At 38.8% G+C, this 27,207-nt stretch overlaps 1 protein-coding gene across 2 annotated transcripts in view; it reads right to left on the bottom strand.

Moving 5' to 3' along the window:
- The window catches only part of rps6ka3b (ribosomal protein S6 kinase, polypeptide 3b), a 57,739-nt gene that overhangs the window by 27,034 nt on the left and 3,498 nt on the right, over positions 1-27,207 (bottom strand). For both annotated transcript variants that reach the window (XM_047612277.1, XM_047612276.1), the window contains exon 2: positions 21,848-21,907. In XM_047612277.1, the coding sequence (XP_047468233.1) occupies positions 21,848-21,907 (60 nt within the window). The remainder of the gene's footprint in view (positions 1-21,847; positions 21,908-27,207) is intronic.

Consider the following 27,207-nt stretch of genomic DNA (forward strand, 5'->3'; position numbering starts at 1 on the left):
AGCCACTTTATTAGGTACACCTTGCTAGTAAAAGGCTGGACCCCCTTTTGCCTTCAGAACTGCCTTAATTCTTCGTGGCATACTTTCAACAAGGTGTTAGAAACATTCCTCAGAGATTTTGGTCCCAGGACAATCCTGTCCACAGAGAACCTCTGCTATCTGCTATCCCATCATAGCATCACACAGTTGCTGCAGATTTGTCGGCTGCACATTTATGATGTGAATCTCCCGTTCCACCACATCCCAAAGATCTACTGAATTGAGATCTGGTTACTGTGGAGGCCATTTGAGTACAGTGAACTCATTGTCATGTTCCAGAAACCAGTTTGAGATGATATGAGCTTTGTGACATGGTGCATTATCCTGCTGGAAGTAGCCGTCAGAAGATGGTACACTGTGGTCATAGTCAAGTCTGTGTCACTCTCTAAAATTACACACGTTAAGTTATTTATTTATTGATTTCCTCCTTGTTATAAGTTATTTTAAAGACAAAGCTCAGATAATAACTAAATCCAGGAAGCGTCCATACATACTGGACATTCTCTGGCAATTCTCTGGTAATGAAGGTAAAAAAAAAACACAGATTATTGAAAAAATACATAACTGAAAAATACATAACTCCATGCAGCTCCTTATACATCCACATGATCGCATCAATAATTAACCACTTCCAGATACTTTTTTTTTAATGAATCACACACTGTAAACTCATATTAAATAAATCAATTTGTTAATTCTGGTTTGAATATATTTTTCAGTTAGTAAACAAAAGGCAGAATATTTTTGAACACTCACATGAGCACATCACTTCCTGATGCTTTTCCCCTGTCAGGTGGTCATTTATGATAGTGTTGATGTGTTCTCTTCTTCTGAATGAGTTAAACTCTGTTGAGTAGGTGATCTTTAATGCAACTCTGGACTGATTATGTATTCACGCTAAGAAGGAGGTCCCTTGATTGATTCCCAAGGACGGGAATGCAAGGTCTGAATGGGCCCTTTGGTGCTGTTAATTTGTGGTTTCTGAGGCTGGTAACTTATTTACTTACTTTTAGTTACTACACTTCATGATGCAGTTAAAATCCTTGACATTCTCCAGACTGACTGACCTCCATATCCTAGATCAATGATGAACTGTTATGTCTCATCTTCAGGCACACTAAGATGTGTGCCTGAAGAGAATCAGTCATCTTTTCCAAAATAATATTATCCAGGGCTATAAGCGATAACTAACATGCAAATTTGCACTGCATATGATCAAGTGTGGAACATCACACCGCCATATGTAAATGAGATTTTCCACCCAGGCTGAGCTGAGTGCAAATGAAGCCTCTGAACGCAGCTCGACTCGAGTGCTGCAAACATTTGATAAACAAATAAAAACAAGGGTTTCGGACGGTGCTGACACTCGAAAATAGATTGAGAACTATTCGAAAGAGGCTGAGGAGTTTAGGAATGTTGACATTTCAAATTTAGGCATGTGTGCATTTGTGTGTCTGTGTGAGTCATAACACAGATGGAGGATGAGAGTCGAAGCGACAGGATGCTCATGTAGCACCTCTTAATCACAGGATTAAAGCTGCAAACCCTGCACCTGTGCTCTGAATACGCACACACACCTGCATGCACCCACACACAAACACTTTACATTCCTCTCTAATGTGTTATTCTATCTGTTGCTGTTTATGTCCACCTAAATTCTGTATAATGGATGCTGAAACACACAAAGCAAACAGGTGCTAAAATCTCAGCAGGAATTTACATTTCTGTCTCAGGAAGGAAGGTGGGGCTGTGGCGCAGTGGTGAGAGGCACAGCTTGGGTCAAACAGCAGGACAGAATTTCCCCTCGGGGATCAATATAGTATATCAAAAAAAAAAAAAAAAAACGGCATCTACACATACTGCTGCACATACCCTGCCCTGTTAACTTAGACAAGACCCAACACGACCAGACAAACCCTGTTAACCTGTTTAATGAATTGTCTCTTCAAGGTCGTTTGATCAATATCAAATCAGTGATTATCTGTTTTGTCTCCAGATACCAAGAAATAAACTTGAAGCTCGATTTTGTTTCCAGCCACCATGTGCTCAGAAAATGGAATTTGACTTTGCCCTTGTTAGAAAACTCACTCACAAAAGAACTGGACAGTCAAGCAAAGAATATATATATATATATATATATATGAGTATTACACATGAACAGACCAGACCAGACAAGGCAGGACAAGACTGTAGTACACAGGAGATTAGCAAAAAGGAATCCAATCATTAAAGGATTGAAAAAAATAAACACAACAGAAACTGTATAGAACAGATGAATTTGCCATATGGCACAACAAAGACAAAAGGACATCTAAACATATATCATGTGGCACATGGTGTTTAAAGGGGAAAAAAATGTACATGTATTGGTCCTTGTACTGTGAAGTCTATGCAAATTAACACCTTTGCTTAAGTCAAATATTAAAAAGTAGCTCAAATCAAAGATATAAAAAGTTTATTTTTGTTATTTTCACCTGGCTTGCCTGCTAGAGGGTCGCCATTTTTAAGTGAAGTCACTGAACATGTCACGGAGTTGGTTGGATCACTCTGAACGCTGTTGGAATGGGACGAGGATGAAATGGAAAGAGATGTCGAACCTGTTGATGTTGATGTTGAATGTTATTGTATATACTTTTGAACTGATCCGGTGTTGAAACTGAGCAGTGGTACCACTGAGGGTGTAAGAAGTGGTGAAACCAGTGGTTTGGAGAGAAGAGCATGTTGGCAATACTACCTGGAGTCATTCTCCAGGCCATTTCTCAAGCTCTCGTCTTTCTCAAGCTCTTCTCTGTTTCACTGTCTGTCTCTATCGGAATCTACAACCCCAGGACATCACAGCCCACAGTACGGCAATGTGATGGCGCCCATGCTAAAAAACATATCCGACATCCTTATATGCTAACATTTGTAACATTGTTATATATTGTTGATGAGGGCAGAACTCCATCTATAAAACGTGGTTTACTTGATTGAGTGCTGCATTTCCCTTTTAATATGTTTGATCGGCTACAACATCAAACAAACACAAGCTGCGAAAAGTAGGTTCCAGCAGTAATCCTGCAACACTACATATTATTTGTCCACCACTGGACCTAATTAAGAGGCCTTGCAAGCAGAGTGAATCAGCGTGATGAGGTTAAACAGTTCTGCACACAGTAGCAGACTTCCCCATCGGACACATTACAGCTGTCCTATTAAATTAACGTAAGCTCTGCACTCTGGTCAGACAGAAATCCGAACAAGTCAGCACGTGTGTTTGGCTTCAGGACATTTTCTTTTCTTATGAATTAAAATAACACATAGACAGTGTATTTAGTCTCCCACCGCCTGCACCAATATTATCTGTCCTGGACGAGAGGAGGGGAACACATAATTCAGGGTCACATTCACACCTGCATGTATGTCACTGTCATCTGAGCATACAGATAAGAGAGTGAGGATGTTTTTATGAGACAGAAATGTAAAAAAATTTCTGTCTGCAGGAAGAATTTGAGTGAAATAATACAATGGACACACAAGTCTCATTTTCTTGTTTTCCTGTCAAAAATTTCCTAGTCCAAATAAACACATTCTGGTTCAATATTCCAGTTTTAACTTCAGCGTGTTCAAAGTCTCCTGAAAGCACAGACTACAATTACATGAAATAGTTATGTGATTTCACATAGACATAGACCGTTTAAGTATAATTAACATTCATTAATGGGACCATATCTTATTTTGGGACAAAGGTCTTTGAAGCTGATGTTAGGACACGTCAGAGTTTGAGAGGATAAGGTTGGCGGTAACCTGACTCCTGACCAGCACACTTTACTGCCCCCAACAAATGCACCAATGAATGTCTGTAAGTGGCTTATATAATACAGTCTCTTGACAAAACCTTAGGTACAGTAATTAATGCATTCTAACCTAAATCCTCCTTTATTACTGTTTTAAGGTTCAGTTTCTGTTGGATTGAATTATGTTGGATCGTGTTTCTGCTATTCAGCCAAGACCTAGCTTGTCTACAACCTCAAAATAATAGAAACATGTACTCACAATTCAATAGTACTACAAACCACAGCCTCCACAATGAAAACACAGTTGACTTTAAGTGAACCAATATGTGTTGGTTGTATTTTTTTTGCCTATGCAGAGACAGATGACTACTTACAGGCACCTTCAGGTGAGCTGCTCCACAACAGTCTAAAACTATGACCTTGTTTTTCCTGTTTAAGGGCCCAGGTCTCTCCCAACGGTCACCACCAATGGACCTCCGGTGGCTGCTGTCCGACCCGGCATGCAGTAGAAGCCGTCGGAATGACTTCAGCCGACTCCTCAGTGCTCTGATGAGGCCGGCAAGGGCAGACACAAACGCCAGCTTGGCCTTGGTTGCACAGTGTGTCATCATGGACTGAACTGAAAAGCCCAGAGTTGTTGGAGCAACTGACTTGACTGAGACAGACAAACAAGTGTGAGTCACTGTGAGGGGATACCCACAGGAAGGGGGAGAGGGGGAGCCAGATCCAAATAGGGAGTGGGATCTCCCCTTGATTCCATCCACTACCCATCTACACATCAACATGCAGCCGTAACCTTCCACCCAATGTTTCCATCGGGTGTCCTGGAGATCCCCGTTAACTCCATACTTACATAACTCATGGACCAATGACTGAACACCATGAGGAAATCGCCAACGGCTATTTTCACAACATTACACGTGCACATGTTAAATGAAATCATATAACAAAATGTGTTGAAATGAGAATAAATTCCAGAGAAAAAGAATGAGATCTGCAGCTAACTGGAACTGAAACGAATTATTTAGAAAGATATATTTAGTAGATCAACCTTCAGACCTTGCATTAACATTCGTCCTGAGAATTGGATTATAAGTAACCAGGTATAAACACAAAGTACAGGTGTGAACACACCCAGGATACATTGAGGACACATTTGAGTGATCTGATTTCTGACCACTTAGGACGTGGCCCGGAACACATTTGACCTCATTCCGTTGGTGGTGTGAACACAAAATAAGTCCTGGGTCACATTAAAAACCTCCAACTCAACAGGGGTGAAGGGGGTTTCATCTAATTCATTCGGGGGGAAAAAACAAACAACTTCTATTATAAATGATTACCTGAAAAGACAAAAGCACTAAATGATGTGTGTTCATTAGTAATGAGAGCCTTTTACAATAGTCCTTGTAGCGCTTAACACACTAAATAATGATATATTTAAGAATTATCAGATGAGTACACTGTGTGATTCTACACTGTTTGTGGTTCTGATGCAGTGGTAGATAGAGATTCATTAGAGACAGTAGCTGTCTATTGACACACACAACTGAGATCTGAACTCAAGTGGTGATTGGCCATTTTAATGTCAGGTCTGCGAATAATGGTTTGACAGAATAAGATGTAAAGATTGTTTTGGTTTAAGTACAAACTTTTATTGAAATGTACATAGTTATTTTAAATCTAAATGAACCCAGATAAGCAGAAGTAATGTGATAGTAAACTGAATAGTTTCTGTTTTTTCTGGCTGCTGGGAAAACAAAACAAGTTGTTTTGGGAGATTTTTGCTAATACAATTTTCTTCAGCATTAATATTCAGTGGAAGCTCATTGTAGTGATGTGAACAAATAGGAGCTACTTTTTAGTTGTGACAGCTGTCTAAAGGTACAGACACACCTAAGAACTACAGACAATGAAGGCAGACTTAAAAAAAGGCGAGAGTTGTCTACCTACATGCCATCTACACTCTTTCAAAGCTTCTCACACTCTCATATTACCAGGTATTTTATTAGAAGGGCCTGCCCTATTCTAAGCAATTTCCCATGAAGAGTCCTCAGGTGATTCTGTATAAAATAACAGATCTATCAGTCACAATTAAATAAAACCCAATATCACCAGACACCTTCTATTGTGTCACTAAAGGCGTATTCACAACAGGCTCGTTTAGTCCGCTTGAAACAGACCTTTTCTCTGGTCCGGACTTTTTGGGTAGGTGTGAATACAAATCAGCAAACTCTGGTGCGGACCACACAAGTGAACCGAGACCACCTCTGTAGCTGGGACTTGGTTCACTTGTTTGGTCCGTACCAGAGTCTGTAACGAACCCTGGTCTGCTTCTTTTGTCCAGTGAATGCGATCCGAACCTTTTCTGAACCAGATGCTAAAACTGAGCACCTTTTTGGATTAAACAGGCTTTGTAACAATTCACCATACACACAAGGGGGATCTTTTCAGGACAACAGCACCTTTTAATGTAATTAATATCTTATGCCTTTGAAACCACCAATAAACAATCAGACATTTCCATACAAGCCCGACATGAGTGTAGGGCGTTCCGCATTTAATTAACAGAAATAATATTTTTTTACATTATGTAAATTCAGAATAATTCCAAATCTAACGAAAATAATTAAAGTTGCCCCATTCAACCCACTCTTAAATGTTTAATGTTTAAATTACGTTCCTTTAACTTCAAGGCCGCTAATGCCGTGAAGTTAAATGACCTTTATATAATCCATCCGCTGGTGTCCAAAGGAAAAATAAGCGACAGTTTCGTCTGCAAAAAAAAGAAAAAAAACAAAAATGTGCTATCTGATATACCAGGAACAAAAAGGTTACAAAAAATGTTGTGATCGGTCATTGGTCATTTCATTCATTCAGTAATTCATTTGTTTCATAAGAGAGCACTGGCTCCTCCATATATGGTCGGAGGAGAGCATACATCAGCTGCTTGACACGCAAAAATGCCGATGTCTACGGTCAAATCGGCAAGAGAATGTGTGAGGCAGGCTTTACCCGGACTCAGACGCAGTGTATCTTAAAGTGAAAAAACTTCGCCAAAGATCCCGCCAATAATTTGTATCCAGTGATTGAGTAGCTATGGGACACACGTGGGTTTGTTTATAAAGTTGGTCCGCTTGTCAAAAAATGCAATGTGAATACAAAGCGAACATTTTTTTTTTTTTTTTTTTTTTAAATGTCTGGACCAAAGCAAGTGAACTATCGGACTTTCCTGGTGTGAATACACCCTAACATTCCACAGCACAAAGATGTTGAATTTATTGTCACTATTATAGAGAATACTAAACATTTAAACATAATTATAAATGTTTTCTCCAAAACAACCCTAAGCCTATAACCCATAGCTAACCCACTGAAGCCTATAACCGCAGTCCAGAATGGGACACAGTGTGGATGCAGACACTCCCCACAGAAATCCTCCACCTGTCACAAATACCCCTCCCCATAATCAAGACAAACACAATGTACACAATGCCAGTGCCGACTGTTGACTAGATGCATGACATTTCTTGTATTACCTCCATCTGTTGTCACCTTCCATGAGAGTGCGCCATGGACGCCAGCGAGGCAAATTGAACAATGACAAAGAGTTTGGAGTTACACTTCCACTGAATCGCTCTTTAGCTAAATTTTCACTTTCACCAAAACCTTATTTAGATTAATAGAGATGTGCAATAATAAATCTGGGGTTCATATCGCTACCGATTCCCTGAATTGATTTGATTTATTTAAAAACATGTCTGTTTTTGTTTAATTATGAAAGACACAAAAGTAATGTAGTCATTGGTTCCAGACATTTGTGGTATTTCCACAATATTTTTCTTTCAGTTCCACATCTTTCATGTGTCTTTTGATTTAAAAGGTATGACAACAGACAAAAGCAATCAGCTTCCACACCTGACGGAGCTCTCAGAGTTGAAGCTTCTGTCATATTTTGGATATTTCTCCCATGTGGACTAAATCTTGTTGTCTCGCAAGTTCTTTTGTAAAAACAGTCTCTGAAGCAAGATGTCTAGTGAAAGGATACAGGAAATGGCATATGTTTAAAAAAAATGATGTGATGATTTTGTGCTTGAAACAATATTGGATCTTTCAAAAAAGATCAATTTAAAATTTATTTTTTTAAATTCTTAATTAACTCTTCATTATTTCTGATTTCCGTTCCGAAACTATGGCATGCCACTTTAGTAGACAGCTTCTTGAAATGAAATCACAGTCTTGCACTGATTGCAAATGGCTCAACCTTCATAGTGAAACGCTGCCTTCAGCTTACTTTCTAGTCACACATCACTTTAATGCCGTAACTCAATGTGGTCCTTCCCGAAAATGAAACACAGCTATTATCAGTCCAAAATGTAGTGCCTTGTTCGTGTGTCTAAAGCTTGTTACGCTGCGAGAAGCCAGAAGTTTGATCTTGTCCTCAAGGTGAGCAGGAACAAGAATAAACTTAGTTTTGGCCAGGTCATTTATACTTCATGAGAAATTCGAGTGCTGGACATTGGAAAAGTCCTCTATGAGGAAACTGAAAAACAAAACATTGAAACTGAAACTGAAAATTAGTGAGACTGAATCATAAAAAGATAGACAACTTTTTTTACAATGCCAAATATTATTTTCAATGCCAAAGATTAAAGTCAGGGTTCTGGCCCCACAACAGTTGTGATTCCATTATCTTAACTTCAAACTTTTCTCCCAAAGACATTGAAGTCCACCATAGCTTAACTTCTTCGCTCTCCTCATCACTTACAGGAATTAAATGAATGGAAGTGGACCGGGTACACTGGGGCTGTAATAAATCAGCCCCAGTGTACCTTCTTTTGACTTTTTGGTGCTTTTTCACCAAAACTTAAAACATCATCTTTTTTGTGTCAACTTGGGAGGGCTTAGCCCGGCCACATCAAATGTTTGACAGGTTGCAAGTACTTCCAAACTAGGTGCATGGACAAATTTCTTACTTGTTGTGGAGTATGTAACAGCCTTAAGCAGCCTGAAAAATGTCGAGCCTCTAATAAACTCAGACACCTTCTCTATTTTCTGTGCTACAGTGGTTCCAGTGAAAGTTACTGCTGTTCCACATTTATTAACTTCAACTCCAACATGAGACGCTCAGCTTGAAGTACAGTACAGCACAGTGAATTTCTACAGTGCCTGCTGGTAGAAATGCTTTCACTGGAAGTATACTACAAATATACTTGGACGAGTGGGAGTACATCTTCAAGAAACTCTACTAGTGCATTTGCTTTTGTTTAACCCTGACAGACATTTAAAAAAAAAAATTACATTTATAGTCTAAATAAGGACAATTTGAATGCGACTGCAACAATTAGAGAGGAAATGAGAGGAAAGCCACATTTTCTCATGTACATATATGCCCCATTAATGACATCAGAAAAGTAGAGGCATGAAAGACTATAGTACTAAAACCAAGAATGTATGGAGTGTGTGTGACGCTGACTGCTGTGTGTGCGTGTGTGTGTGTATATGCATGTAAAGCTTCTCCATGGCAGCAGCTATCACGGATTGAGCGAGCAGGATTCCATTCCAGACAATCTGCAACCATCCCCACCCCCCTCCCATCCCAAAGCCTGTTATGCAATCAAATTAACAGGCCGGATGGTCACCACACACACGCTTGGGATTTGTAAGGTTAGAGTCATAAAGTGCATTTCCGCTGCCCTTGAGACCTGAAGCTCAAATAACACACACGAAGAGCCAAAGATCTGAGAGTCACTTGTCGGAGAGAGGAAAGACTCAGCACCAAAATATAAATAAAATCATCTGCTGCCAAATGCTTAAAGTGGTCCACACACTACAGATAAATATAACAAGTAAGGAGCCTTCCAGTTAGTCTCCAGCACCGCGTCAGTCACCGCAGAAGAACAGAAAGAGAAGAGCTCCACCTACAGAAAGTCAACAGAAAATCCAAAGGATGATGATGTCAGAGCAGAACGACTGACACAATAACACATATCCTGCCGATTTTAGGATATAAGATATAAGATTCATATTTTCGATTTAAATTATAAATATAATATATATAATTATTACAGTAAGTGATGTCAATTATTTCATCAATATCTACCACAATATAAAAGATTGTATTCCAGTTTCACCACACGACTTGGAGATATTAATATTGTGATAAAACAGTTCTCAATCAGTACCACTTGTGCTACATGGTTACAGGTATTCCTGTGCAGTCCGTCATTGGGTGGCTGATTGGTTGAGCTTCACCACGCTCTTCAATGGTTCGTTGTCTGTGATTGGCACTGGGTCCTATCTGGCCTGGTGCCATATAGGCCTCATCTTGCCCAGGCACATATTTAGTCCGGGCCAACTGTGATTTAGTTCGTTCTGATACCACTGTGTATTGACTGGGTGCATTTTGTGATCTGTGCTTGTCACTGTTATATTATGCAATATGTGAACTCTCAAAAAAAAAAAGACTATTTAAAAAGATTTGTGGCCTCACATTTAGACATTCTCTCTTGTGGGGTGTTCTTGGTCTGCAGTGGTCAGTGCCTATCAAAAACATACAGAAGAGAAAAAACAGACATAGGGTCAAGCATCATTGAGAAGGCCGGTCCATGTGGTCTGATCCAACAGATGAGCCAGTGTAGCTCAAACTTCTGAAATAGATTAAGCTGGTTCTGGTAGAAAGAAGTGTCCATTGAAGAAAGCTCCTACAAGCATTAGAACTGGACGACGGAGACATGGAAGAAGGACATGGAATGGCTCGACACACAGAATGGATCTCCATTGAGTGTACGTGCACTCTGCATTTAGACCTGACAAATCACACACACATCTTTTATCACGCTGCCAAAAACCATCATAACAGTGTGAGTGCACAGCGCTATATATTACAGACTGGTCTGATGAATCGTGTTTTCTTTTACATCAGATGGATGGCTAGGTGTGATATTTAGCTCATATGATATCGATAAACTCTCAATTCCCACTCCCATAATGCCAGTTTAGGTGGTGACAAGATTTATTTCTGTTTTAAAGAACAATAAAGCAGACAGAGAACAAAATAAGAAAGAAAATTGAGAAATGTTTCAACCTGAAATATGGGTGTCCCAAAGAGACAGAGGAAGGAAAGAAGATGTAGGAGGGTAAGTGATAACAGAGAGAGAGGCGGATATAATCTGCAGCCAAACTTTATAGTACAGAGAGAGGCATTAAGAATAGATGAGGAGGAGCAGAGAGAGGACATCATCATTTATTCACAAGCTGGCAAGACAAGATCCTCAATCACAGCTCTGCACAAACACACAGTCTAAGTTTTTCAGTCTGCTGTAAGCTGATCTACAGAGTTAACCTGGAGATGAAATAGACCTGCGTTCTGTGGGTCGTCTCATCAAAAGGTCAAAAAGAAATATTTATAAAATTTTAAGTTCTGTCAAAAATGTCCAATTGCAGCAACTAAAAATTAAAGAAGAAGCTGATAAAACATAAAACAGATTATTCACAAGACGCTTTATTTCCTGAATGTCTCTCTGATTTTTTCATGAAACATTAATATAACTGTAATTATTCAGGAGGGAAAAAAGTTGTTAAAAATTGAAACAGGAAGAGGCATTGACGAGTGGTTAGACACAGACGGGGAAAGAGAGAAAGAGACAAAAAAGGGGGCAGCTCCAAGACAGAATTTTTTGTCACCATGCCGACCACGTTACCATGGCAACCTGTCCACAACACACAAACACACACCTTACTGTGATGCGCTGGACAGTAGACCCACTGTCTCCCTGTCTTTCTCCACCTTGTTTTCGTTCTCTACATCGCCTTCTCTCCATCTTCACTCTCCCCTCATTAGAAAAATTAGAGCGACTCACTTGTTAGGCCATCAACAAACACAAAGGCAAAACAATGCAACACACAAGAGTGCAGTGAGCAAAAACTAACAAGTTCATCATCAATCAGTCCACAATCAGCACAACAAAACCACAAAAATAACCTTTTAGCTTGTATTTAGTCGGAGGAAGGTGGGTGTTAGAACTGGTTTGTACATGTTTGTGGTACACACAAATAAAATACAAAGGGATTATCTCACAAAAGCTGCCAAGCGTCATCTGAATAAAACATCAATATATTCAGGAACAAATAGCAATGATCTCAACAAAAAGAAACCCTAACATGTCCCATACATTAAAAAAAGAGTTTGTTCAGAGTTTCATTTGTTTTATCTTTCTTGCGTATTTGAATTGTTTACTTATATGTGCAACAAAGTTAAGGTGACAAAGTAATTTCCCTCATGGATCATTAAAGGCTGTCTTTAGTTCTTTTCAGCTAATCATAGGGAACCAATTAGATTAATATGGATATATTTCAGTTTCTTCTTTCTACAATATTTTCTCTTTTATTTTATAGGTTTTATGTCTTTGCTTCTCTACCGGTGTTTTCTGTTAAATTATCAAAAAACAACTGTCTGGCACACCTTTCGCCACATATTTTCAAATATAGTGATTGCAGTGAAGGTAAATGCAATCTTTATTGTCCAAGCAACTTTTTTCTTGTTGTCACTGTAAGTTTCCATTGGTGTACCTAATGAACGGATGAATTGTTTTTTATGGATGTTTTACTACACAGGCTGATAAGCCTAGTAAACCAAAACCAAAACTAGTCGAGGGTTCAGGAGAGTAAAAAAGGGAGATTATTTTATTCTGTTGTCAAGGCGATCATTTTTAACCAAGGTGAGTTGATATTAACAAGCCCAATAATTGTTGATTTGCATAATAAGCTTGAAATATCCACATCACCTATTTCTCAGGATCAGCACCATAATAAACAATCTGAGGCTGTCACTGAGAAAATGTTCAATTATCAAATGTAATTTACCTGCATTTGACTGATTTTGCTAATATGCATGCATTAGAAGTGAGACAGTATACTTCACCTCTAGTGAGTGGCCCAGTATATTCATCTGTATGTGGCCCTCAGGAAAAAAAGGTTTGGACACCCCTGCCCAAACCCTACCCATCTCAACCAAGTGCCTAACCCATAACTGAATCTGAATCTGATTGTGACCTTTACATCATAACCAAGTCTTAACCCTCAAACAGCCTTGTAAAGAAGTGAGGATCACACAAAATGTTCTCACTTTACACAAATGTCCTCACTCCGCTGGTAGAACTAAAAACTGGTCCTTTAAAAGATAGCTGTACCTGAGCACGAGCACACACATACAGGCACACTCTAAATACAAACAGGCCAAGACCAAGTAGACATATACATACATTTCTCATGAATCCCGACAGCCAGAAACAAACAGTCTGAACATGTGAATGGTGTGTGTGAAAAAAAGGGCGTCTTCATCACATCCCTCTCCTGTCACAACCGTGTACACACTGATTAATTGACAAACACGTTACAGCGTACATTCATGCTCACACTCACACAAACATACACACACAGGAAGGCCCTCCAGCTGCTCATCATGGCGATTAAAGCATGTCCTGTCCTGTTTCCCTGGCAACAACATCTGTACAGGAAGGCACACATCTGTCCTTGAACCCCTGCCAGTGCACACACACACACACACACACACACACACACACACACACACACACACACACACACACACACACACACACACACACAGGCCATGTCACTGAAGCAAAAAGTAGCAGGCAGGACAGTAAACTTTACAAAGTAACACCATCTTTACTGTTTGAGTCTGTGTGATAAGTACTACAAGTAATTAATACTGTTTATTATATAGTCACAGCGCTGAGATTTCCCACGGGTTTGTTAAAGCATCGTCTGTGTGAAATCAACACACCACATTCGTGATAAAAACAACAATGTCTGTGACAACAATGGAAAGGAAAACATTCAAGGAAAGGAAAGGAAAGGAAAGGAAAGGAAAGGAAAGGAAAGGAAAGGAAAGGAAAGGAAAGGAAAGGAAAGGTCACCATAACTTTATTAAGGGCAGCAGGGTTACAGGATGTTAAGTGTGAGCGCTGATCCTAAGCAGAGGGGAACACCATACAAGAAATTCCTAAGGGGGAGGAGGAGGGTTGGTTCGAAGTCTGTGTCACATTCCAGACAGTCAGACATTTGAGAGCATCTTCTCACTAGTAATAAGAATAAGTAAAAAAAATAACAATAATACGACCAACGGACCCGTCTGAAACAGTTTACTGACGTAACACAAGGAAACACCATCTTGGTTCCTGGCATTAAAGTTACTATCCTGATAGCGGGCATGGAGCATCCGGTCAATCCAAACGGAGCGGCAACAGTAGGATGAGCTCTGTCCATACAGAAGTAAATTACTTTACATGTGGGAGCTTTTTTTTGACATGTTTTAAAAATGTCTTATTAGTATAAAATAAGGAACACTCCACTCCTTCCAGTCAGAGGTAAAGTGAGATAAAAAAAAAAGTTTTATGCAAAGATCCTTTTGCAATCAAAATGGTTTTCAAAATGAGCATTTGTTCTTGTTCTATAAACTGCAAAATATTTCAGTAATAACTTAATTTAGTTTAAGACATTTTGTAACTGTTTAGTTTCAAATCCTTTCACCTGTATTTATTTATTTTTTATATCCCCACTTTTCTGTTATTTTAACTCTATATATTAGAATTAGTATTTATCAAACAAAGTAAGATGACATGTTTGGCCAAAGGACAAATCAACTGAACAAGAAAATAACTTATACTTAAATAAATTATTGTTTGGCTTTTCACAACTGATATCAGGCAAAAACATGCAGTTCTAAGGATTAAAAATGATAAAAAAAAAAAAACTAATAAGGATAATAAAATAATAAGTAACTAACTACTAGTAACAACTTAGCGTTATTGCTAAGTGAGGTTGAGAATAAAGGTCAGAGGTCATGAGGCCAACCCTGAGGGTCCTCACAAAAACACCACAACTATTTCCTTGTGTGTGCGGCTTATGTGTGTTTATTGTGGTTGCTCTGCGATTGGTCAGTTCCTGGAGAGAGCAGTGTGTTTAGGAAAAGTGGTGCAGGGTTACACAGATTACATCATCAGCCCATGACCTCACAATGGCAAAATTCACAATGCTTTGTTCACAACACACACACACTGGGACCCTGACTTGTACCACAAAGGGACGCACCAACTGAACAGAAACCCAGAGAAAGTGAAATCTTTTTTATCTGCCTCTTCACTCCAGCACACACATTCCTTCCCTCGCTTTGTACCTCTTCCTATCAGTCAATAATTCCTCTCTCATTGTATCCATCAACATCCACCCTAGACAGTGTGGGCGGGGACGGCAGTTTCCATTTTAGGTGTACACATCTGCTTCCTGCCTCACTCTTGGACACACGGAAGAATGACCACAGACACAAAGAAATAACCGCTAACCCCCAAAATAGGTCCTTTTACAAAAGAAGAACTTACGAAATAACCTGACTGCACTTGCTTGTGTGTGAAAAGAACTTACAAACACACTTTGACACACACAAAACTCACTGCCTTCTTTTTCACAGTTCAGAGGATGTGACAGTTTAAACTATAAGTGAATGAGCGGATTGTTTATCTGGTCCTTCTCATACACACACCTGAGTGTGACTGAATAAGAGTATGTTACTGTGTGTGAGCTCCAGAAGACCATCTGCCAGCAAGTGCTACGTGAACATGCACGCACGCCCATGCACACACATGCACACATTTTAATTTATGAAATCTGAAAAATAAATTCTGTGATAATGAAAATCTATGTTTTAACCATGTTCCTAATATACTCCCAAGCAGCCTGTTAGAACTGAAGACTATGATGAAACATGTTCAAGAAACCCAACAAGACTTTTGTGTGCAACAGAGCATGTTGATTGAGCGGCTGTTGATGATGCAGGAGTTCCAGCTCCAGATCAGCTGGTGGCATTCAGTGAGGGAAAACTCATCAGGGTAATTTAAAAACAGACTGTTCCACCTTTTCTTTTGTCTTTCTTTTTTGCCGCCAGGCAACTTAGACAGACAAGAAAACGAGACTGTCGGGTCTTCCAGATGTCATGCTGCTGCTGTGCAACAGCCAAAATGAGGATCAGGTTTCTGGTCATTCACCACAGTTCAGCTGTTTAATGATCTCTCCTTTACTCAGTGTGAATGCTGCACCTGACTGAACAAAAGGATCCATGCTAAAATAATCAACTAAAAAGTTTTGCCAGTAAATTGTTTAGCGGGTACCTGAACCAACAAAATAATAACAAAATGAAAAGCAAAGTATTTATAAGTAGTTAAAAAAAAAAGTAAAAATATCATGTTCAGGGCCTGCCTCCCAAAAAAAACTGGCTTTGTAGATTTCAAAGGAAAAAAGGAGGGATTGGGAGATTGGTATCAGGGTTGATTCAGGCATTTGAAAAATGATCACTTCTGTAGTTATTCATCTTAGCTCTAACATAAACCAAAACCACAAAACCTCTTCTTCCTTCTGTTATAATGTTTGGTTAGTAGAAGAAAATATCATAGAGAGGGTAACAGACTTAATGGTGTTGGATTGCTGACCCATTATTTGTTGTAGAGAAGCCTTTTTGAATCTCCAGGAGAGGAGATTTTGTTTGTTTAAAATCGGACTAGAACAAGGATCAGCCTATTATTTGAAGCTAATGCTGAATACCAGAACTTTTGTGACGAGAAGATTTAGTTCAGGAATGCATATTAGAATGCATTCACTAGAGTACCTAATGAACTGGCAAAGTTTTACACCTTTTAGAAGGTGTAAAATCTCTCCAAATCAATTTCAGACTTAACTTTTATTGTATCGACCACATATTGTAGTAATACAAGTGAATTTTTGAAACAATATGAATCCATCTGAAGTAACAACAACAATCTGAAGTAAGAGTAAAACACAACAACTACAAAAAAAAACTGACAGCACAAAATCCACAAAGCCGGTGTTTGTTCAAATGTTTGCCCGGGTTCAAACCAGCAGTCAGAGTCATCCTCTCCTACAGCGAATGTGTGACCTCATCCTTATGAGACATGATACTGTGTATTGAACACACATACGCACACACATGCGCACACACGCACACACACACTAAACTAAACTGCAGCAGATGGTGGCAGATGTTCATTGGTCCCTCAGAGAGCAGTGAGGTTCCTAAAGCTGTCTGGAAACCATTTTCTGGTGCGCTGTGGGCACGGGGAAAGTTTGCGTGTGTGCATTGTGCGGTACATTGAATATGTCAAGTGAATGTGTTCCTGCACATATATACAAACCAGTGATAACTAACGCTGTGTGTATGTGAGACTGACTCAATCAGCAGCAGAGTCAGGCATGTGTGTCTGTACTATTTTAAAGAAGGTGTTAATTGTTGAACGTGAGGACACACTTGGAAGGCTGCTACCTACAAAGTGCAGTAACTTAACAAGTGGTCATTCATTCACTGGTCATTCAAAACTCTCAGGTTTGATGTGAGTGCGGTTTAGTACATAATATTATTCCTACATCACAGCAGGGACATAGCACACTACTTCCTGCAGCGCTATTGAGGTCACAACCCCATACATGCATTGTGCATTTCTCCATCACATGCACAGTGATTTCTAGAATTCTGAACTACGAAAACAACTTGTCTGAGCCCACAACAAACATACAGTATTGAAGCCACACATTTGAGCACAACATACAGTCAAGAAAGTTTTGATGACAATGTGAGGTAGATGATATTTGATCTATGGTGTTAAAGCTTAACTACCAAAATCAAAATCTATTGCTAGCTTACTTACGGATATGCTAAATGTAAGCTAGCTAGCAACATTTCATTAAAAAATTTAGCTTATCGTGATGCTAGCTACCGCAAAATGTAGATGCTGTTACTTCTGCCTCCTGCTAGATGGTTTTATGTAACAACACAAGATTTCATACATCAGTTTGAAATGTATTGACCTTTCCATTAGTTCAGCTTACCATCTACATATTTGCAGAAAAATACCACGTATGCCATCAGTGTGTGGAAGCATTTCACACCAGCTAAAGACAAGTTTGAGACAAGTTTCTAGAAATTTACCGTACCACTGCAACCCTTATCGTTATACATAAATTAATTAGTTTTCACTAGTGTAACTTATGTTTTGGCAAAGGAGTGTAGATCCTCACAGTGTTCCACCATTTTGGAAACCATGTTTATTGGTAATGGGGACTAATACAAAGATAGTCTGGATAGTCTTCCGACAACTGCATCAGTAGGCAGATAATGAGCAATATAGTGTCCTGGTATTAGTTGTGCGTGTTATTAAGTGGATGCAGCATACACTCACTTGCCCGTTTATTAGGAACACTACAGAAAACTAATGTATCCTCTTCTTTGTTTTGTACTACTTAAGCCAGGAGCTACTTACTGCCCAAAATTTTGTTATATCGTCACATAATGACAAAAAAATGGTTCTTGATTCTTGACTGATGTTGAAACTGTCAGAAAGGTGGTAATTCAACTGTGTTCAACTGTAACACAGCTGCTGAGCTAATGTTAACATCTAGAAACCACAGTTAGCCACATCTAGAAACCACAGTTAGCAAACAACCAAGCATCCAAACAACTTAATGTAGGCAATGCAAAAGTAGAATGAAAAGGTAATGTCGTTAGGTATGTCTACCTTTTACCCAGACATATTATAAAATCAAATTCAATATGACTAAATAACAACATATTCACTGAGTAGGATTCACATCCTACTCGGCCATTTCTGAAAAGTATGCACTACGAGTTTGAAAAAAACACAAGAGGGTGCCATTCATATTGACTTTTCTTGTAAACTGTGTGTAAACGCAACCCTATTTGAAGGCAGCACCAGTCATACAAAACTTTTCATTTCTCAATCAAGGAATAATTCTGTTTGCACCTTCTACTACTGTCTAAATGCCTTCCTTTCGTCCACTGAGCAGTCTAACTCACTCATTAGCAGCTCTGTAATATATTCAACCTCACACACACACACCCAGTTGATGTGACGTCCATAATGTTTTTCTAGCTTCTTGCCTCAGATTTTGTGTGTGTATGTGTCTTAATGTCTGTGTATGCAGTGGACTCTGGAGAGAGAGGTAATGAGTACTCAGCTTTGCTCAGTCAATCCATAAACCATCTCCTCTACATTTAAAAATCAATGCATGCAGCTGCCCTGCCTGCCTGTATCCGCTACACACAGATCAACTCAGTGGACCCTCAAAGTGGGATAAAAATAATATTCATTCTGGTGCAAACATCAGGTGTCTATATGGGTCCACACCTCCGAGTGTTAATTTAACACTTTTTCGAGTGTTGGTACCTTCACACTAAGTTAGTGTAAATTTGACTCTTCTTGTAGTTAAATTTAACACTGCCTAACACCAACCAGTGTTAGATTTTTTTAACACTTTTATGTAGTGTTAGCAATTTACTCTCTCATTTCTTAACTACACAAGTGTTACCCCCATAACACTTAAAAGGTGTCAATATAATTCTTATATAATCCTATGAAAAATACTTGGAAAATACACTTTACTAAAATAAAAAGGTAGCCATGTTTGGCAGTTCAAAAACATTTATTTTCAAACTTGCACCACAAATATTAGAACATGCAATAGTAAGGCACAGTGTAGCGTTAGCACCACTTTAGCACGCTAGCTAGCAACTCCGAACCATTAGCATCATCTTATCACGTTTTATGAAACTCAATATGTGACAGCCGGGTCCAAAGGAGGGCTGGCCGTATAGCTGCAGACCCCACCCACCCAAGCCACGAACTGTTTGTGCCTCTTCCCTCCAGGAAGAGGTTCAGGAATATAAAGACCAAGACAAACAGACTGAGACACAGCTTCTTCCCCAGAGCTGTGAAATCCATCACCCCATCTCCTCACATACCCCCCCATCCAGAGACTGAGCATTAAACCCCTGCAGATGCCAGATAGACTCTGATACTGCACTGCACCTTGTCTAAACATGCTGCTATACATGCAATATTCATACTGGTCACTTTAAATATCCTTGATTGCACTACTACCTCTCATCTCATCTTATTTTATTCTTAAATTCTATTTTTTATTTTAACTTGTTATTCTATTTTATATTTCCTATTCTATATTTATATTATTTATATATCTCAGGTCTGTACATTTATACCAAGAGCTGCTGCACAGAATTTCGTTGTGCCTTGCATAATGACAATAAAGATTCTTGATTCTTGATTCTTGATTCTCTTGATTCTTGATTGATGAAAACATTTATTTTCAAACTTGCACCACAAATATTAGAACATGCAACAGTAAGGCACAATGTATGTATGTAGAGTTAGCACCACTTTAGCACGCTAGCTAGCAACTCTGAACCATTGGCATCATCTTATCACGTTTTATATCTACGGTTACAAAGTGCATGACTCGTCTCACTCAGACAAAACGTCAAGCCAAACGTACCATTTACTGCCGTTATTCACTTTCTATGTTACATGAGGCCAGGCATGCATGCATGGGGGGGTTGACACTTGAGGTATTAAATACAGGATCAGTGTTTAGAGTAATAAGTTCGGAGTTAATATTTAAACATTTACACCTAGAGGTTTGATTTAGTGACACTTTTTACACTCAGTTTTGACAACAACTATTTATCGACTGAGAGTTAATTATAATGGATTAACTCTACTAGTGTATGTCTAGTTTAACACCAAGAATTCAACTCTTCTCAATTTGCTGTGTAAACAATGTTTAACAATTCGGGTTCTGTTTCTTTTTGAACATAAAACTGCAGAGTCAATTGGCTCATTGTTGAAAGTTACTGCATCCCAGAGTCATTTGGATGTAAATGTTACGAGCAATATTCAAACGTCAAGTAAAAGTGCCCATAATCACTGAACTCCAGAGACTCACGTACAGGTGAAACTTAAAAATGCCTTGGTTGGTGACAAATCCATCATACCAGATAAACATTAAATAGGATTTCTTTCTGTCAAAATTCAGTCTGATCCATCACCAAACCTTCCAAGAACTACCAACAACAAAAACAGACCATGCAATGCCTCAAGTCTTCTGTGTCTCAACCAAAAAGCTGCACTTGAACGCTACACAAAGTCTACAGTTAGTTCTGCTTCTGTGAGAGAGGGAATAACTCCATACCAGCAGGTGGTAGTAGTCTTTATTCATCATTCAAAATGGGAATCAGGAAGAGCTCTCAGACACTAGGAAAGTAGGAAGAGCTGAAAACAGTTCAGTTTATCTTTCTCTTAGACAAACAGCCCATCTGTGTAATTCCTGTGACAGACTCATTCCACCACCAATTCAATATGCTGAATCAGCTGACAAGCCGTCAACACCAGCCCAGCATCAGCTCACAACTGGCCCAACACCGACAAATGGCATAACACACGACTTTTCTCTAACTGAAACCAATAAGTTTACTCATTAGCTATCTAATGTCAATTCTGTCTCTTTGTGGTTGTCTATTATCTCCTGTCTGAGTTTGGATGCCTCAGGGTCCTGGGTCTGTGTAATATGCCTGGTAATCCTGTTCACTATTCCAACTATGACCACAAACATCATAAAATACACTGTATTTACTTATTTCCCCAAAGCAACAATACCAAAGCAAATTTAGCCTAAAACTGGGCCATAGAAAGAAGAATATGGGTTTATATCCAGAGCAAATACCAACATCGACTCCTAAAGTAACTCCAGAAATGTGATAAAGGATGATATCGGGGCATGCAGAGGATCTGAGAATTCTTCTGCTTCAAGATGAGTCATGACTTTAATAGTGAGCCACACTGTGTTTTAATTTCATACCAGCAATTATCTCACAGGAGTAGGCGTCAGTTTTGTCACAGGATGGATAAATCATCTGAGAGCAACACTCTATTTTGTGTGAATGTAACTGAAACAGTTACACACATGTCAGTGTACAATGGATAAAAACGTCATTTACTTGTCAATATAGCCCGTCAAACACATGACTGCCATGAGTGAGTCCAGAGCATTGTCCGCTGTGTTTAACACTGCAGTCCATTAAACATCAGGCAGGACTAACAAGACCCTCCAAAGGCTCTGTGTGGACTTACCGTATCGCCGTGCATGGAGTCATCCTCACCCACAGACTCCTCGGGATCGTGATGTGCATCCTGTAACCACAAACAGAGAGGTCACGCATTAAAACCCAGCTGATACACAGCATCAACTCTGTAATATGCATCTGCTCCACGTGCAGCCCAATCCCTTCAGGTAACAACACGTTGACCTGAAAAATAGGCAAGAGGGAAATACAAACTGCACCGACTTGATTCCAATTGCGACAATTCAAGCTTTTATGTCTTTATTTATTTACTTGTTTCTATTTCTATATTTATTATTGAAACTCTTGTTGTAATGAATTCTTAATTTATATGTCAACTAATAAAGTAAAACCCCCCCTTTTTTTTCTTAGATAACTCAATCAAATAATGTCATAATTTCATCTCTGTAGAGCACCCTGGGGGGTCATATGAATAAATGCACAGGGCTTTAATATAGTTATAACCTGAATTAGTATCAGGACAAGTTTGTTTTCATTATATGCTACCATCCTTATCATCATCTTCCTCCTGCTTCCCATGATTAAACCAGAGTTCAAAACATGAGACAAAAAAAACAACAAAAAAAAAAACAGTCTGCAGACGGTCTCAGTGTGAGATTTATCAGCAGGGCCACCAAGCTCATGCCACTTCTGCCTCGTCTGCTCAGCCAAAAAAAAAAAAAGAAAAATATGTATATATAAATTAGCATTATGTAATGAGGATTAGCAGTCTGGCTACTCTCTTGCTGTAACACCAGCTGTGAATTAGACCCTGATAGCACTGATACTACTGCACGACCAAAACAATGACAACAATAGAGGTGATTATGGTGATTATTAAAGTGCAGGAGAATAGGGCTGAGAGAAGTGAAGGGATGGAGGAAATGGAGACAGACTGACAGAGAGGACTCACTTGGTTTTTCATTAAATGAAAGACTGACCTGTTAATAAGACTGCAGCCTGTCTCCACCTGTTTATCTTTGTCCTTGTGATTTCAGGAAGTATGTTGTAATGTTGTCATCGTTTAGAGTGAGCCTTTTAAGTACTAACCTGGAAGCCATATTTTTTATGGAAGAAAGGTGGTTGGGGCTGCTCTGTTGGAACTGATTGTTTTGATGAAATTACAATCAAGATCTTCATACTTTTTTCATCCAATTTTCTTTATATTTAGGCTGGTCCTGCAGACCTTTTATTCAACGGAAACTTCCATTAATTCCTGAGAGTTTTTAATGAGGAGCTATCTGCATCATTTTCAGACTTTTGGTGTGATTTATATCATGATCACATTCACACCTGGTGATAATAGGCATTCCAGGTAGCTCCAGGCTGCCAGCATTGTAACAAGATATGATTACGTAAAAAAATATGCGTATCTTGCAGCTTTGCCAACAAACACAGTGCATCCCAGGTCAGGGGAAGTGATGCTGCTGTATGGGCTCTTCTAATTTCCTCTGCTAAGCCAGAGCTTATTTGTGTTTTTGTTGCTTTGTTTTCTTTTTTGGTTTAGGTTAATATATATATATTAAAATAACACTTAAATACGTCAGACTCCACAGACCAATAAAGAATGACTTCTAAAGATAAGCCTTCAGTCAAACTGATAAGTAGGCAGTAGGTTACAGTTATTTTACTGTGAAATTTCCTCTTTGTATTACTGTCCTTTCCCCACAGCTCACCGAGTTCAGGAAATGTTTCACTTAGATGAGAAATACCAACTACTTTTGACAAACTCAGACTGCTGAAACTCCTTATAGCTTCCTCTCAACTTCTGGGGCAATTATTTGCACAATATGAAGACTTTTTACCAAATACACCTTAGGAAGTGATCCCTTCAATGACAGTATTGATAGGAGGAATAATTACAAGGATCAGTAATGTATTTGAAGTACATATAAACATAAGGAAGTGGCATTTCATTATGTAAGAATGAAATAATTGAATCTGACTACTTCCAGAAGAGACTGATAAGCTTTTACAAGTGAGCACCTGTTTTGCTAGATCTTCAAAATAAAATCCAGACTTTAAAGACTGATGCATTCAAGAGAGCTGAAAAAGTTCTCTTGGCAACTCAGAAGCCAGACCAACCTCTCAGCCTACAAATATTTTGTGGAAGAAAGTTGTTCTGGAGTCTTTCCGTTTGGAAATGATTATGCTCAGGATTTACCAGACTAATCGAACCTTTTGGGAGGGCTTTATGTGGTAGAACAGTAACAGCGGCGTAGTCATAAACTACCGCTGTGGAGTTGAATTTATGTTCGACTAAGTGGCTGCCGTTGTAGTGAGTGGTGAGTTGTCTAGAGTCTGTTTTTTTCTTTCAGATTTCAAATATATTTTTATTATGTTCAAAATAAATAAATAAAATTCAATTAATTCAATTTCTATCCATGCATTCTCTGTGTCAATCCTGTATAAGAGTAGGGATGTGAAGTGGGTCCCTTCCATTATGTTTCCGGCAGTCTTCTTCTGTTGTATAATTAGTAGTAGTTAATTAATTCATTACATGCATTAGCGCCTCCCACAGTGACGCGTTGCTGCGTCGCATACTGAAAAAACTGCATGCACATTTTTGCCACAGTGACGCATCATGACTTGCATTGATTATGAACTGGACCTTACACACACTAGCGCATTCACAATGACTGAAATACACAGTCATTTTTTTCTTTGATCCAGCCTGTATTTATTCGTGTAAACCAAGCGCCCGGTCATTCTCAGAGACCTGGCTATTAATTGAATACCAGCCACTATTAGCGGAAATATGGTATCTTGAAACCCTATTTAACTGGCAGCCTAACTTTCTGGCAAGCCAAACCCTCTAGCATCAGGTTGTCCAGGTGAAGGCCAAAGGTGGCCCAAATCAAAGAAAATTTTCAAATAGATGGATTTTAATTTAAACAGAATTAACATTAACAGAATATTAATAAAAAAAAATGAAAAAACTCACATTAACAAGTCCTTTCTTTCAAACCAAGAAACACAAAACTTACAATTTTGTCATTTGTTCCTTTGAGCTATGTGAACATCGTTTGGCCGATGCGATCCCAGTCTCTTAACTTCCAACTTTTCCTCCAAAGACGTTGAGAAAAATGGATTAAAAAGTAAGTAATCCACCTGTTCATGCTATTGCCTGCCATAGCTGAACTTCTCTCTCTTCTTTTCACTCTGGCACAAGCAGCTCTTTTGAGCAATGGCCAGCGGCCTGAGGGCTGACTGGGTTTAGTCCATACGGCCAGTGACAGTCAACTTTTGTCTCGTCAGTCCACAGAGTATTTTCCCAAAAGTCTCAGGGATCATCAAGATGTTTTCTGGCAAAACAGAGACAAGCCTTTCTGATCTATTTTTTCAGCAGTGGTTTTGGTCTTGAACTCTGTCATGAGGTCATTTTTGCCAAGTCACTTTTATTATGGTGGAGTCATGGACACTGACCTAAACTGAGGCAAGTGAGGCCTGCAGTTCTTTGGATGTTGTTGTGGGGTCTTTTGTGACCTCTTGGATGAGTCGGTGCTGAGCTCTTGGGGTGATTTTGATCAGCTGGCCACTCCTAGGAAGGTTCACCACTGTTGCACATTCTCGCCATTTGTGGATAATGACTCTCACTGTGGTTCACTGGAGTCCCAAAGCTTTAGAGATGGCTTTGTAACCTTATTTGTTCCAGAATATCTTTAGATCTCTGTGTGATTTCTACATTTTGAGGATCTTTTGGTCTGCTTCACTTTGTCAGGCTGGTCCTATTGAAGTGATTTCTTGATTGAGAACAGGTATGGCACTAATCAGGTCTGGGTGTGGCTAGAGAAGTTGAACTCAGCTGTGATAAATTACAGTTATGTTGTAACAGCAGGTCAAGCACTTTTTTCCCACAGGGCCATCTAGGTTTGGATACTGTATTCCTTTAATAATACTAACCTCAAATTAAAAACTGCATTTTGTGTTTACTTGTGTTTAAATTTGTTTGACGACCTGAAACATTTAGGTGTGACAAACATGCGAAAAATAAGAAATCAGAAAGGGGGCCAAAACTTCTCCACACCAATATATATGGCAGAGTGAATGCAAATGTTCGTCAGAGCCTTCTTCAACAACATGTGATTCCTCCCCTGCACTCATCACCCAGTCAGCCAGCAATTTTCATCCAGGACATTGCCTCTTGTCACACAGCAAAACAGATAAAGCAATTGTTTGAAGATGAAAACACTGAAATTATGAAAAGGCCAGTCCAGAGTCCTGATCTAAATCTCTGTGGAGGAGAATGGAAGAAGAGTGGACAAAAATCACATCAGAGCAGTGTGAGAAACTAGTGATGTCCTGTGGCCGCAGATGTGCTGAAGTCATTCAAAACAAGGGCCTGTACACTTCCTACTAATTGTTGACTGTTGTAACCTTCATAAAATTTAGTTGTAATCTTTCTCTGTGTTACAGTCATTTCTGCTCTCTAATTTTTAACACTGTGTTTTCAGCAAAATAAAATGTATTTGTTTAGGTGCCTGAATTATTTATAAAACACTGTGCTAGTAGTATGCTATTGCCACAACAAACATTACTTCAAATTTTGATCAATGAAGATTATATCAGAGTGTTCATAAATTGTTCTCTAATTTTGACGACCGTGTTCACTTGCCAGTTCTGTAGGTACACGAGTGAAAGCATAGCTCTACATTAAAGCTTCATGAAGGTTCTGGTATTAAACATTACTTTCAAATAACTTCGGAGGCTGTGGTTTGTAGTAGTACTGAATAGTATAGTGTTGTGCCCGACGTATGTTACTGTTATTTTAACTTGTAGTCTGTGGGCTAGACTAAATAACACACTTCAGTGTTTCAATCAATCCAGTTTTACCACAAACTACATCCTCGAAAACTGAATTACCCCCATTCTGATGTGGTTTCCACATTAACTGAACATTACAACAGCCATGAAGCAGTAAAAGAAGAATTTTTCCTGGGACAGACAATAAAGCTTTATTTTATTTTATCTTATTTAGTGTAGAACTGTTATATATAGGATTAATCCACTATCTAATGTAATGTATCTAATGTTTTAGATACAACGTGAGTGTATGATTAGGAGATGATGGGCAGTTCAAACTATATAAATATTGAATTTAAAATGATCAAAGTCAGATCTTTGGTAAACTTGAACAACATTTTTGATATTTTTACTTGGTATATACTTATTTTTTCATTTATGATTACTTTTTCAAAACTGCCTATTTAAAGTGTTATGATGGAAATAATAATTAGCTGTAACCTGGAGTGAAGTTAATTAAATGTTTCCATTGTCGTAGCTTTCCTGCTGTAAATATTTAAGCAGGTAAAATATTTAAGCATGCTAAGTGCAGCAATCTTGCACATATTTGTTTCCGCATTCAAAAAC

This window comes from Mugil cephalus, chromosome 18 (assembly GCF_022458985.1).
Source record: "Mugil cephalus isolate CIBA_MC_2020 chromosome 18, CIBA_Mcephalus_1.1, whole genome shotgun sequence".
Taxonomy (NCBI): domain Eukaryota; kingdom Metazoa; phylum Chordata; class Actinopteri; order Mugiliformes; family Mugilidae; genus Mugil; species Mugil cephalus.